This window comes from Spinacia oleracea, chromosome 2, assembly GCF_020520425.1.
Source record: "Spinacia oleracea cultivar Varoflay chromosome 2, BTI_SOV_V1, whole genome shotgun sequence".
Taxonomy (NCBI): Eukaryota; Viridiplantae; Streptophyta; class Magnoliopsida; order Caryophyllales; family Amaranthaceae; genus Spinacia; species Spinacia oleracea.
This window is the reverse complement of record NC_079488.1, coordinates 85,257,698-85,273,273: the sequence shown is the minus strand read 5'-3', so window position 1 is coordinate 85,273,273 and position 15,576 is coordinate 85,257,698. Positions and strand designations below refer to the sequence as shown.

Here is a 15,576-nt window from a genome sequence, read left to right as displayed (position 1 = left end):
ACATTATTGAACCAATCAATGATGCATATGGAATCCCATTCATTCGTCTACGCTCATCAAGTGTTTTTGGGCACTGAGTCTTGCTTAGAGTCATTCCATGAGACATGGGTAGGTAGCCTCGCTTGGAGTCCGCCATCTTGAACCTATCAAGCACCTTATTGATATAAGTGCTTTGACTAAGTCCAATCATCTTTTTAGATCTATCTCTGTAAATCTTGATGCCCAATATGTACTGTGCTTCTCCTAGATCCTTCATCGAAAAACATTTCCCAAGCCAAATCTTGACAGAGTTCAACATAGGAATGTCATTTCCGATAAGTAATATGTCGTCGACATATAATACTAGGAAAGCAATTTTGCTCCCACTGACCTTCTTGTATACACAAGATTCGTCCGCGTTCTTGATGAAACCAAAGTCACTGACTGCTTCATCAAAACGTATATTCCAGCTCCTGGATGCCTGCTTCAATCCGTAGATTGACTTCTTTAGCTTGCATACCTTTTTAGCATTCTTTGGATCCTTAAAACCTTCAGGTTGTGTCATAAACACAGTTTCTGTTAAAACGCCGTTTAAGAAAGCAGTTTTGACATCCATCTGCCATATTTCGTAATCGTAATATGCAGCGATTGCTAACATTATCCGAATAGACTTTAGCATTGCAACTGGTGAAAAAGTTTCATCGTAATCCACACCGTGGACTTGCCTGTAACCTTTTGCAACCAATCTAGCTTTGAAAACTTCAAGTTTCCCATCCTTGTCCTTTTTCAGTTTGAAAACCCATTTGCTTCCAATGGCTTGGTAGCCATCTGGCAAACCGACCAAATCCCATACTTGGTTTTCAGACATGGAGTCTAATTCAGATTGCATGGCTTCTTGCCATTGCTTGGAGCTAGGGCTCGTCATAGCTTGTTTGTAAGTCGCAGGTTCATCACTTTCAAGTAATAGAACGTCATAGCTCTCGTTCGTCAAAATACCTAAGTACCTTTCCGGTTGAGATCTATATCTTTGCGATCTACGCGGGGTAACATTTCTAGATTGACCATGATTCTCACCAGATTCTTCTAAAGATCTCTGAGTTTCATCCTGAATGTCATCTTGAGCATTCTCTAGAGTTTGTTGTTCGACTCGAATTTCTTCGAGGTCTACTTTTCTCCCACTTGTCATTTTGGAAATGTGATCTTTCTCCAAAAAGACACCATCTCGAGCAACAAACACCTTGTTCTCAGATGTATTGTAGAAGTAATACCCCTTTGTTTCCTTTGGATAGCCCACAAGGATACATTTGTCAGATTTTGGATGAAGTTTGTCGGAAATCAATCGTTTGACGTATACTTCACATCCCCAAATCTTAAGAAAAGACACATTTGGAGGCTTTCCAAACCATAATTCGTATGGAGTCTTTTCGACAGCTTTAGACGGAGCTCTATTTATAGTGAGTGCAGCTGTATTTAGTGCATGTCCCCAAAATTCTAATGGAAGTTCGGCCTGACCCATCATTGACCTGACCATGTCTAGCAAGGTTCTGTTCCTCCGTTCCGACACACCGTTCTATTGTGGTGTTCCAGGAGGAGTCAATTCTGATAAAATTCCACATTCTTTCAGATGGTCATCAAATTCATAGCTCAGATATTCACCGCCTCTATCAGACCGCAGTGCCTTAATCTTCTTGCCTAATTGATTCTCTACTTCACTCTGAAATTCCTTGAATTTGTCAAAGGATTCAGACTTATGCTTCATTAGGTAGACATAACCATACCTACTGAAGTCATCAGTGAAAGTGATAAAGTAGCTGAAACCACCTCTAGCATTTGTACTCATTGGTCCACATACATCTGTATGGATTAAACCCAATAGTTCATTTGCTCTTTCTCCAACTTTAGAGAAAGGTTGCTTTGTCATTTTGCCAAGTAAACATGATTCGCATTTACCATAATCCTCTAAGTCAAATGGTTCTAGAATTCCTTCCTTTTGAAGTCTTTCTAAGCGTTTCAAGTTTATATGGCCTAATCGACAATGCCACAGATAGGTGAGATCTGAATCATTCCTTTTGGCCTTTTTGGTATTTATGTTATATACTTGTTTGTCGTGATCTAATAAATAAAGTCCATTGACTAATCTAGCAGATCCATAAAACATCTCTTTAAAATAAAACGAATAACTATTGTCTTTTATTAAAAAGGAAAATCCCTTAGCATCTAAGCAAGAAACTGAAATGATGTTTTTAGTAAGACTTGGAACATGGAAACATTCTTCCAGTTCCAAAACTAGCCCGGAGGGCAACGACAAATAGTAAGTTCCTACAGCTAATGCAGCAATCCGTGCTCCATTTCCCACTCGTAGGTCGACTTCACCCTTGCTTAACTTTCTACTTCTTCTTAGTCCTTGTGGATTGGAACATAAGTGTGAGCCACTACCTGTATCTAATACCCAAGAAGTTGAATTAGCAAGTATACAGTCTATAACGAAAATACCTGAAGATGGAACGACTGTTCCGTTCTTCTGATCTTCCTTTAGCTTCAAGCAATCTCTCTTCCAATGCCCCTTCTTCTTGCAGTAGAAGCATTCGGATTCAGAAGTGGGTTGACTGACCTTCCTCTTTACAGATTTGGCGCCAGTTTGCTTAGTTGGGCTGGCCTTGTTGCCACCTTTCTTAGCATTCCTCTTCTTTCCAGATTTCTTGAACTTACCCCCACGCACCATAAGCACATCCTGCTTATCACTTTTGAGCGTCTTTTCAGCGGTCTTCAGCATACCGTGAAGCTCAGTGAGCGTTTTGTCCAGACTATTCATACTGTAGTTCAGTTTGAACTGATCATACCCGCTATGAAGAGAATGGAGGATGGTGTCTATAGCCATTTCCTGAGAAAATTGCTGATCCAGCCGACTCATATTCTCAATGAGTCCAATCATTTTGAGAACATGTGGACTTACGGGCTCGCCTTTCTTAAGCTTGGTCTCAAGAATTTGCCTATGAGTCTCGAATCTTTCGACTCGAGCCAGATCTTGGAACATGTTCTTCAACTCACTGATGATTGTGAAAGCATCTGAGTTGATGAACGTTTTCTGCAGATCCGCACTCATGGTGGCGAGCATTAGACATTTCACATCCTTGTTGGCATCAATCCAACGATTGAGGGCTGCCTGAGTAACCCCGTCGCCTGCAGCTTCGGGCATCGCCTCATCTAGGACATACTCCTTTTCTTCCTGCATAAGAACTATTTGCAAGTTCCTTTGCCAGTCAAGGAAGTTTTTCCCGTTCAACTTCTCCTTTTCGAGAATTGATCGAATGTTGAATGAATTGTTGTTTGCCATATTAAAAACTACAATTGAAAAGAATAAACAAATAAATAACCATTCACAGTTTCTCTTAATAAACTTAAATTCTAGCATACATGCATAATTCAATGTTTATTAAGCATTTTATTCAAGTTATGTGTTCCGACAGGTGTGAATAAAATGATTCCAAGATCCTAAAATCATTGAAGAACTAAGCACAGTTTGTCGACTTAATCCTAGAACATCTTAGGTAAGCAAAAGCCTTTTGCTAATAGTCTAGAAACTATTCTTGGTTGATAGGTACGTCTAAGAACTTATTAGGTAAACCTATCGATTTTGCCACGACATAAAAGGACTCCTTACTTATATCGTTGAGTTTCACCAAAACTAACATGTACTCACAATTGTTTGTGTACCTTGCCCCTTTAGGACCAATAAGTAACACCTCGCTGAGCGAAAACTATTACTAGATTGATGTAAAGGATATCCAAGCAAGTGTATATTTTGGCATGGCACCTATTAACTCAATTTTTAAGTTTGGAACTTAAGGCTTTTACTATGTTGGTTAGATTTTAAGTGAACTAAAATCCTTAATCATGCAACATAATCAAGCTTTTGATCTCATGCATTTTAAGACATATTTAAAAGCAATAAATAACTTAAAACATGCATAAGATAAATGTGATCTAGTATGGCCCGACTTCATCTTGAAGCTTTGACTTCAAAGTCCGTCTTGAAAATCTCCGTGGGAGGCACCATTTTCTTCAAATAGGATAAGCTACAACTAATTACAACTATTTGATGGTACGCAGACCATATTTGAATTGAAAAATAACTTTGGTACTTTAGACCAATTACATTCAAATTAATGGTACGCAGACCATATTTTCTATCCTATTTGGGCCATACTAGTCACTTCATAACCTGCAAAACAGTACATATACAATATATACCATTCACCCATTCATTATCATGAATGGCCCACATAGCTGGTTAGTAAAACACATTATGCATCACGTAAACATTTGCAGCAATTAATCAAGGGCACCAATAATCTACCAATTATTCAGTCCTTATTAATTCTAATCAAGTTGTTTTAACCTTAAGGATTTGTAGACCTAATCAAGAGTTTATGACTAAAAAGCGCTCCCACTTAAACCAATAAATTCATATGCTTTACTAATTTTAAACATAAAAATGTATTTCTAGTCTAACCGGAAACATACAAATTTAATTAAAATTTAAAGCTCATATAAATTTATAATTGAATCCAAAAAGTTTAATTTAATTTCAGTCGTTATTTAAATTAATTCATGATTTTAATTTTAGTAAAATAATTAGAATAAATAAAATTTATTATAATTACAATATTCAAAATTAAAATCCAAGAAAATAATTTAAATTATTAATTTTAAAATTAATTAAAATTACGTGAACTGAAATTTTCAAATTAAACATTCAAAACGATCTAATCGTAACGCAAACACCCTACGCATTGCACGCCCATGGGCCGCACGCACACAGCCATTGCTGGCCATGTGCGCGCAGCCCATGCGCTCGTCGCATAGCTGCTGCATCTCCCATCGCAAGCCATCGCACGCTGTGGTGCTCGCTGCGCGCGCGCCAGCGCTCGTCGCACGCGAGCCATCGCTCGCAGTGCGCGCTCGCCAGCGCTCGCTGTGCGCGCTCCATAGCTCGCTGTGCGCGCGAGCCATTGCTGGCTGTGCGCGCGAGCCATCGCTCGTTGTGCGCGCGAGCCATCGCTGGTTGTGCGCGCGAGCCATCGCTGGGCGCAGCGCTCGTGGCACGCGAGCTTGCGCTCGCTGCGCGTGAGGCTGCGCGCTCTTGCGCGAGGCAGTGCGCGTTGTGGCGCAGCTCGCTTGCTGCCCACACGCGACTGCCTTGGCTTGCCTTTCGCCCATGCCCATTTGTTCATAGCTCGTGGCCCACGACACAAGGCAGGGCTGCTGCCTTGTGCTCGTGCACCATGCCTTGCTCATTGCATTGGTGCCGCACGGGCGACGAGCTCCCTTGCTCGTCGTCGCATGCCCGCACTATACAACACCCCTTAAGGGTAACACGAAGCGTCCATTGCTTTGTGCGTGCAAGTTATATGAACGAATCGCATAAAAATTTAAAATTTATATTTAAAATTAATGACAAATTAATAAATAATATTAATTTCATAATTTTAGGGCGAAAAAATCGAAAATTTATTATTCAATTGATTTCCGATTGTTATGGATTCAAGTCTAGGTCATAAAAATTTAAAATTTATCATAAATTTACAATTTTTATGGTGGTTTTTAATCATAGGTTTCTAATTAAATTATAATTAATTATGAAAATCAAATTAATTCTAAATTATTCTAATTTTCAACAAATTAATCATAATTACAAATTAGATTGCATAATTAACAAGGCTAGGCATTCAAACTTGTTAAACATATACAGTAGGTCAATCAAAAATTCAAGATTTATCAACAAGAATCGCAAATATTTAATTTAACATCTTAAATTTACGAAATTTTGCATTCGAAAAACTAAAACCTTCGAAAGGTCATAGTTAGGCTTCGAATTTGAGAATTCTGGGTTCGGCAGAAAAATAGAATTTTTGTCAAAATTTTAGAATGCCTTTTACATGCGAAATTGACACAAAAATCACTCGATTTGGATGAGTAACGAAGAAACTGCCGAAAAACTGCGTACGTATAATTAAATAAACGCAATTTGCAATTAATTAACAATTACGAAAATTAATCACCCCTTTTAATTCTTGCAAATTTGTAATATTTAACCATGTTCATGCAAATTAGATTATGAAAATAATAAGGGGCTCGTGATACCACTGTTAGGTTATGATACATATGATATTACATAAATCATGCGGAAACAACCATTAACCCAGGAATACATATTATTTACACATAATCATATAGCATAATTTAGATGCATACTCTTTGTTGCGTGCCCTCCCTAGCTGCGCCCGAACCGAGCAAGAACAAGTCTTTAGGACTCCAAGTGTCGTCCCTCCGTAGATAGTCCACAGCACGTCCGGATCCGCCTTAAGATTGACCAACTAGAATCGCCCTTAAGGTACTAGAATTTTCGGCACTTTTGAGCAAGATGTGTGACTGAATTTTTCTCTCAAAAACTCACTTTGAATACTTTTTAAAACTCGTTATAAATTGTGAACCCAGGCCACATATTTATAGGGGTATGGAAAGAGAATTGGAATCCTATTAGGATACGAATTAATTAAACTTAGAATCCTACAAGAACTCTAATTAATTAATTTATCAAATAGAATTAGGAATTTAATCATTAACCGAACTCTGCATGTTTTAGGAATCGTGCATGAACACAAACTCACACACACACACACACGGCAGCCACGATGGGCCGCCCATGCGCGTGCGTGCGAGCAGCAGCCCACGCAGCGAGGCCCACGCAGCCGCGGCCTTGGCGCGCGCTGGGCCTGCCTTGCGGTAGGCCTGGGCGCTGCCTTGGCTGGGCTTGTGGCGCGCGTTTGGCTTGCTGGGCGATGGCCTGGCTTCGAGCTGGGCCCTCGTCCGGCAGGCCTCGTCCGATGCTTATTCGTACGATACGCTTCCGATTAAATTTCCGATTCCGGAATTCATTTCCGATACGAACAATATTTAACATTTCCGATTCCGGAATTAATTTCCGTTTCGAACAAATATTTAATATTTCCGTTTCCGGAATTATTTTCCGATTCCGATAATATTTCCGATTCTGACAATATTTCCGTTTCCGGCAATATTTCCGATTCTGGCAATATTTCCATTTCCGATAATATTTTCCGATACGTACCATGTTTCCGTTTCCGGCAACATCTACGACTTGGATAATATTTATATTTCCGATACGATCCATATTTCCGTTTCCGGCAATATCATCGTTTCCGGAGTATTCATTTCTTGCCTGTGACGATCTCAGCTCCCACTGAAACCAAGATCCGTCGATTCCGAATATTCATAGATGGAGTATTTAATGCCATTAAATACTTGATCCGTTTACGTACTATTTGTGTGACCCTACGGGTTCAGTCAAGAGTAAGCTGTGGATTAATATCATTAATTCCACTTGAACTGAAGCGGCCTCTAGCTAGGCATTCAGCTCACTTGATCTCACTGAATTATTAACTTGTTAATTAATACTGAACCGCATTTATTAGACTCATCATAGAATGCATACTTGTACCAAGGGCATTATTTCCTTCACCACCTAGCTTGAGGGGGGCTATTGGAGTACAAGCAGCAGAAGCTCAGAAGCAATCAAGTAATACACTTGATCAAGATCAAACTGACAGCAAAAGCTCAGTTATTCACTGCACTACTGAACTGCTTGCTGACACTTGAGGATAACAACACACAGATTGCTGATGTGTCAATAGCTGACACAGATTGATGACTTGTCAATAGTTTGTTACAGATTGTAAGAGTTAGTTATAACTAACTCACACTGCTGTCTTTGTTCTCTTAGAAACTAGCACACTAGTATATAAGAAGCTATGCACTGCTGCTGTATTTTGTAACAAGAATTACCAGAATTCTGGGATTAATAATATCTTCTTCTTCTCTCTCAAACACAACTCTAAACTTAGAAGTTCAACACTATATGATTGAATAGAAGAGAGATTTTATGGTGGGATGGGCTAAAAGTAAGAGAGATAAAATGATGATAAAAATAAATTGGGAAAATCATTAGGTTATTTAACTTATTTTGGCCATTTGGTCACGAGTGAGTTTTTTTTTAACGCAAACATAGAGATTATATTACATAATTATGAGCAAGTTTGATACAAAAGGGCATTCGCCCAAGGACTTTACAGCATTTGGTCACGAGTGAGTTAAAAGTGTAGGAAATAGTTGTTTACTTGATGACCAAAGTCATCCATTGGTTAAGAACCCTTGTATAGTTGTATACTTGTATCCAGTACCTATAAATAGCTCGGACGCTATCAATGCTGCAGTCCTCCTCCATTTTTAGCGGGCAGCTGGAAGCTCGCATTGCTATCAAGGAGAGAGAGAGAGAGAGGAGAGGAGAGACCGCGCAACACGATAATCCAGTTTGCTTGAATACTGATCACTGAAATCGCAGGTAAGTCATAATAATTTGATCATCTTCATCATCTCAATTTCCTCTTTTATTCTGAGAATTTGATTTCTCTAAACACTCGATTTATGATTCAATTCAACTTCGAATTCTCGTATAAACCTAAATTTCCAAAATCCTGAGAATTTGATTTCTGTAAACTCTTGATTTTTTTAATCAATTGAACTTCAAATTCTCGACTAAACCTAACTCACCGCTCACTTTTACTATTTTGATCCGACATTTGGATGATTTTCTTCCGCAATTTTGTTCATCTAAACCTATATTTTCAAATGCTAAAGATAAATCCTCGATTTTCACAAATATGATTTCGTCGTCATTTCCGCCATTAATGATTTCTCTCTTTCGCTGAAACAATTACAGAGAGTGACAAAGATGAAAGGCTATTACAGCAGCAGCAGCAGCAGTGTGAATTCAAGTAATGGATCTCCAAAGATGAATCTCCGAAACGACAGTGTTTCACCGATGAATTTGCCAAAAGAATCAGTTCTGATGCGATACTTACGATCAGGCCAGCCGTCTGACCTTGATTTCTCTTCTTCATCGAGTAAGAGAAGTCCGATTCTTACTTACCACAACAGCGGCAGCAGTTCCTGCAAATCGCCATTGTCAGCTGTGGAGAACTTAGAGGATGATGTGTTGGTAATGGACGGAATTCTGGTTGATTCAAACAAGGTTTCGAAAAGCGCCGGAAAGTTCCGTTCGCCGGGGAGTTCTGATTCGTCGTCGAATTCGGCGATTAATCTTTACAAGACGGAGCTTTGTATGTCCTGGGAGAATTCCGGAGTTTGTCACTACGGCCATAAATGTCAGGTTCGTTTTGTGTTTTTGTTCTGCTTTTTTCTCCTAAATAAAAACTTAAATTTGTTAAACTACTTCATCTGTCCCTTTATTGTTTGAAAGAATTCCGGGGTATTATGTTTCGATTAATTTGAATATTTGATTACTCTTAGACTACCGAACCGCCCGGGGCGATATCAATTTGGTTACGAATTTACGATTTTTCTAACGAGCTTCTCCGCCGCTCCGCGGTTGTTTTAGTTTAGGGAAATAACGTCATGCTCCGTGTCTACTGTTCTATAACTTTTTATTTTGTTTCATTTTATATTCCTTTATATACAACTAATACAAGTTATTTATGTATGAAAAAAAAGAATACGACAACTAAGTGATAAGTTGATAACCAGTAATAATAATTTGCTAAAAAAGAATTTTGTAGTATTTTAGTCTATATCAATAATGTAAAATATAATTACTATTTTTTTTTTAATTAGCTAGTGTACTAGACATATCGAGGGTAGGTCTTATGTGAGACCACCCGCATAAGAATAGTGATATCAACATTAAAAAATTTAATTGTTGATCTGAAACTATTTATTAGAAAGTAATAACCATGTGATCGGATAGTATAATTAGTAATGCTAGAACACGGCTATATGATCATTAGGTGTAATTGTTTGATTAAAAAGAACTACTATTTGATAAGAAGTTGATCTTATAAATAAGCTTGTCACAAATAGAATTTTGTATCATATCCAATAATTTGGTCAAATTAATATATTAAAGATGTTAAATATGTAATACATAGTACGACGAAAATTACATGAAGTATTAGATGATTAAATAAAAAATTACATGAAGTATTAGATGATTAAATAAATACTCCCTCCGTCCCTTAATACTCGCACCGGTTTGACCAGTGCGGAGTTTAAGACATTTGAATTGACTTATTAATTTAATGAGTGTTTGTTGATAGTGGGGTATTTTTTTAATATAGTTAGTGAGAAATGGGTAGGGGGGGAGTGGTGAGTGAGGGGTGTTTATTTTTAAATGATTTTTTGTAGGGAATATGGGTGTAGGTGGGGTAGTAGGTAAGTGTGAGAAATAATATAATATTGGTAAAGATTTCCATTTATAGAAGCGGTGCAAGTATAAAGGGACGGCCCGAAAAGGAAAGCGGTGCAAGTATTAAGGGACGGAGGGAGTATATTCTAAAATGATTAATTATACATTAGTTTTAAGAGCATAAATATTCCACTTAAATAAAAAAAAAATGATCAAGTACGGAGTAACAAGAATTTTAAAAAAATATTTGCGTGCAAGGGATATAATCTAGTACGAAGTTCTATAATATTTATAATTTTGTACAGAGAAAGAATATTTATAACCTAAACATGTCCAATTCTGTTATTCAGGAAAGTTTATCGATTCTTTTATTCTTTTACCTTTACGTGTAAGGGGTTTTGTGGAACAGTAGATATGTTTTCCTCTGTTTGCGAGATATATTTTCCTCTGTATGTCTTGACAAGTCTCCCTCCAAAAAAAAAAAAAAAAAAAAATCCTAAAACAAGTTGGAAACTATATAAACTCAGATACATAACTTTCCTGTATGTACTGATTTTAAAGAAAAATTATTTGGTCAAGAAACGTAACTTTTATATAGTCGTTTGGAAAATCTTTTGTAAAGTTGTTTTCTTCCACAAAAAAGTTAGGGAATCGATGGAAAATAATTGGGAAAAACTTTTAGCTTTGAGATATTTAATGGCCAACTCACATCCGTTTCATGGCGCATTCATTCCGAACGACGTTTATCAGGTCTTTCTCTGATACAGTGATACTTGTCACTCATTGTAATTTGTTGCTTATTTGTTTTTTCTTTTATGAAATTCTGCTTCGTTTCCCCCTTTCTTTTCTTTTTTTTGAATCTTAGTGTTTATGCATTGATTATTTGATTTTACTGGGCGAGTGTGTATCTAATTGTGACGAATGGCAGGCAATTGATTTCCAAATTTTTCGGAAGTGCCAATAATCTTGAATTCGTAATTGAATGTGAAAAGTTGCAAAAGACCATATATTTTCCAGGGCAAAGGGGAAGGGGATTCGAAGATATTTGATTGCTGAAAAGTGGATATTTCATGTTTGGACCGGGTGGTTTGCTTGGGTAGTAAGCTGTTAATGGACAAGTAAGAATCAGGAAGGCTTGCGAGTTTTTTTTATGTACCTAGTAGTTGAGAATCCAGCCCTGTGTTAATACCTTTGATCTGCAGCAAAACCTTTTAAGGTTCTTTCAATAATCATAATTACAATGATCCTTTTTATGTTGGTCTTTGTTGTAGGACTGCTGGTGTCATAGTTGCCCTTTTCTGATAGCTGATTTGTCTTTCTGATATGGTATCTTTGTGCTTGCAGTTTGCACATGGAAAAGAAGAGGTGCGTCCAACTCCCAATCTTGTCCGCAAGGACCACCACATAATGGATATGGAAGTAAGGATTCTTGAATTACTGGCTGATTTCTTGTGACTCCTTACCCTCCCGATACTCTTTCCTCGGAGAAAGCATGAGAATACTCATTTAGCTCTGATTTTGTTCTGCAGTTTGTCAACCCATATTACAGTCCACAGTCAAGCACCTATGGGTCAGAGAGTAGAAGGTTTGCACTTGAGACAGTGGTAACTCCACCAGCAAAAGAAACAGCAAAGTCGATGTTCAACAGAGCTTTACCACAACAGGAGGCTCCAATGGTAAGCCTTAAGCTCAAAATTCTCATTGATTTTCTTTCCCCTTGTTATACTCTGCTGAAAGCATGAGAACAATACTAATTTACATCTGCTTACTTCTGCAGTTTGTTACCAGCAATCCATATTATAGTCCACAGTCAAGCACGTATAGTTCAGACAGTAACATATTTGCACTTGATACAATGGTAACTCCACCAGCAAAAGAAACAGCAAAGTCTTTTCTCAACAGACCTTTACCACAACCAAAGGAGGCTCCAACAGTAAGCCCTTGATTTTCTTGTATTCCTTACCCTTGAGATTCTCTACACTGATTTTACCTCTTGCTTTATACTGCAGTTTAATACCAGCAATCCATATTACAGTCCAGTGTCAAGCACATATAATTCATGCAGTACCCGCAAATTCGCACTTAAGACAAAGGAAACTCCTCCACCAACAAAAGAAGCAGCAAACTCCAAGTTACACCAAGCTTTACCTATCCAATCAAAGAATGCTCCAACTGTAAGCCCTCATCTCACAAGCCCAGACTGGTCTCCCTTGGATGACAACATTACAATAACTTACGCTTCAAGTAATGAAACTCCTCCAAGAAAGGCTATCGATGAGCATATGCACCGTGCAATTTATGGTCCGACTCAAATGAAAAGGCTCCCTGTTTTTGTTGATATTTGCCTCTAAGTAAAAACATTCATTTCTAAATAACAGCATGTAGAGTTCTTTGTTAGCAGCATAGAAACCATTACTTGATACCCAGCAACATTTTGGATCATACATGAAAGTGTAAATAGCTCGTGTTCTGGAGATATAGATTTAGCAGAGCCAGATGAGCATCACACCGCCATCTGCCTAGGTGTTAAACCCTTTAGATAATACACTGCTTCTTACTTTTGTAACGAGGACCCGTTCGTGATGTTCTTTTCTAGATAGTAATAGCGAATTGGTGTGTAATATACATCATCCATTTTCTTCTGAGGTTACACACAGTTGAATAATACTGCTTTGGCATTTTATGGATGTCCATTGGTCCTCTCTCACTCTCTCCTCCCCTTTAAGCCTTTAATTTTGTTTCCTCTGTTTTGAAGTTCTTGTTAATAAGCTTCAATGATAAGTTGTTTTAGATTTTTCGAATTACATCGACAGTTTACATGAAGCTCAGTCACACTGGTAGAGCAGTTTTTTTTTTTTTTTTTTTTTTCTTTTTTTTTTTTGAGGAATTAAATGTGCTCTTCATTCAAAAGAATCAAAGATTTCAACATCAAAATTCAAAACAATCCAAGTACGGATTGTCTCCAAAGAAGGAGTGCATTAAGCAGTCATGCAAGAATTTTACAATCTTTTAGGTAGGAAATTCATATGCCACTGCCCCATCAAGCACTCTCATTGACTATTATTCATGTTTCAATTCGTTGTATAATCCCTTAACCGTATATTATACTTCGTATGAAGATCCTTGAGTACCTTTGTTGGAGTTATGGTATATCTAGGGTTCTAGTATGTTTAGGAAACTAGAGTAGTGTTAGTTTAGAAATTTAATAGAGTCCTAAACCTAATAGAGTTATGTTATGCTTTCCTATATAACCAATGATGTAACCAAGTTATGAGGAAGCCATTAAGTCATTCAGTCATAATATTATCGTCAATCAATATTATTCTCCACAGTTTAACATGGTATCGGAGCTATCCATAATTTTGGATTGATCCTACGCTTCCGCAAATAGTCTCCGGCCGGTGGGTATGAGTTAAAAACCCACCGCCTGGATCTGTTAACTCTCTAAAATTGAGATATTTTTTCCCGATATTATTAAGCGTGATCTAGAATCTAAAGGAGCGATCAGTTAGTTTTTTTTATGGTGTTTGTTTTGCTTACTGTGGTGTGGTTGACGTACCCTTGCTTTGAGGGTATACAATATGATTCATGTTTTGGTTGAAATTAAATATAAAGTGGAGACAAAACTACATTGGTGTGCTCTTGTAGAGTTGGTTTTTTTTTGCGCGTGCAAGAGTGTACTTGCAATCGCGTGTGCAGGAGTGTACCTGCGCTGGTGTGACTAATCGTTGATGTACGTAGTGCGCAAGTTCCAATCGGACAAGGAGTGTACCTGTTCGTTGTTTTTGTGCGGAATCCAAAGCAAGAGTGTACCTGCATTTGTGTTGGTGCTCAACGTGTCCTAGCATTGCCAAACTCTTCACCAGTTATTACGAAGTGTATCGCAACAAAGGAATAGGAGTGTACCTGTTGTCTCGACATCAAATTAATAGTTTTGGTCGTCATGATTTTACACTTCAATCGTACCGTTCGTGTTATTGCCGTTACGTCGATTGCGGGGGAGTGTTGGAGTTATGGTATATCTAGGGTTCTAGTATGTTTAGGAAACTAGAGTAGTGTTAGTTTAGGAATCTAATAGAGTCCTAAACCTAATAGAGTTATGTTATGCTTTCCTATATAACCAATGATGTAACCAAGTTATGAGGAAGCCATTAAGTCATTCAGTCATAATATTATCGTCAATCAATATTATTCTCCACAGTTTAACAACCTTAGCGGCTTAGAGCCTTAGAGCCGAGGCTAGATCGGTTGTTCAAGTATAATGAGCACGACACATAACATAAACTAAAAACTACTCCGTAATACATAGTATCAGTTATCTATATCTATATACTCTACTAAAACACAGGGCGCTTACTCTGGAGCTGACAAGTGTCCCTGTGTTAAAATTTTAATTATTTTTTAAAAAGATAAATTCTTAATATATTTACGTTATTAAATATGTTAGAATATATGTAGTAGTTAGCAATCTAATATAGAATATTCAAATGATATTTAAATACGGAGTATAATATACTATAGAATATTAAGATTTTATGGTTCCAAATATAAAATAAGATCTATAATATAATATCCATATGATCATATGACTGCGGTGGCCCGTGGAATCTCAATTTTCTCATCAACTACATACGGAACCAAAGAGGGGTGAAAAATGGGATCAAAATCTCATACTTCTCAAACGGGGTTGCAGATGCCCTTGCTAAGCAGGGTTTACAAAGATGGGACGAATTAATTGCATGGATGTAATTCAATGTTCCCCCAATCTATATATTATACTAAAAGAGAGGAAATCAATGTGGAGCTGACAAATGTCGCTCTCTGATTTGCCTCTCCTTTAATTAAAATAATTATTTTAATTATAAAACTATATTATTTTCTTTGGTTTATTTTTGTTAAAAAGGTCTCATACTGTATAAAATATATGGTACATAAATCATAGACCTGTTTCTACTTTAGAATGAAATCTTATTAAGGAAGGTAATTAGCCGGAGAATAAATTATGGGAGATATATAAGGAAAAATGTATTATCGATACATTTTTGTCACTTATAAACTAATTGTGTTTCATTGCAGTATTATGTAAATGCCAGAAAATAATATAGTATATATAGTCTTATAAACTAATATGATTGTGAGGATACTTTCATACTATTTAAGGTGATTGAGTGTTCAAAACATAATATTGTGGACAAGATATGTTAAAATTTAAACAAAATAATCATTCAATTAATAGGTACGTATAAATGAAGGGATGGCTTTTATTCAATTAATATAGTTATTCCATTATTGGTATATAAGTTGAAAAATAACAT

General features: G+C 37.2%; 1 protein-coding gene across 2 annotated transcripts; it reads left to right on the top strand.

The window, feature by feature from the left end:
- The first annotated feature begins 8,159 nt into the window (after positions 1–8,159).
- Positions 8,160–12,948, top strand: LOC110777900 (uncharacterized). Of its 2 annotated transcripts, XM_021982482.2 has the most exons (6): positions 8,160–8,401; positions 8,780–9,229; positions 11,606–11,680; positions 11,791–11,937; positions 12,039–12,194; positions 12,271–12,948. In XM_021982482.2, the coding sequence occupies exons 2-6, from the start codon at positions 8,792–8,794 to the stop codon at positions 12,610–12,612; spliced, it is 1,158 nt and encodes a 385-aa protein (XP_021838174.1). In that variant the 5' UTR covers positions 8,160–8,401; positions 8,780–8,791; the 3' UTR covers positions 12,613–12,948. The 2 variants fall into 2 exon arrangements, with proteins under 2 accessions (XP_021838174.1, XP_021838175.2); XM_021982483.2 differs by lacking the exons at positions 8,160–8,401; positions 8,780–9,229 and adding an exon at positions 9,636–11,011.
- The last annotated feature ends 2,628 nt before the right edge of the window (positions 12,949–15,576 follow it).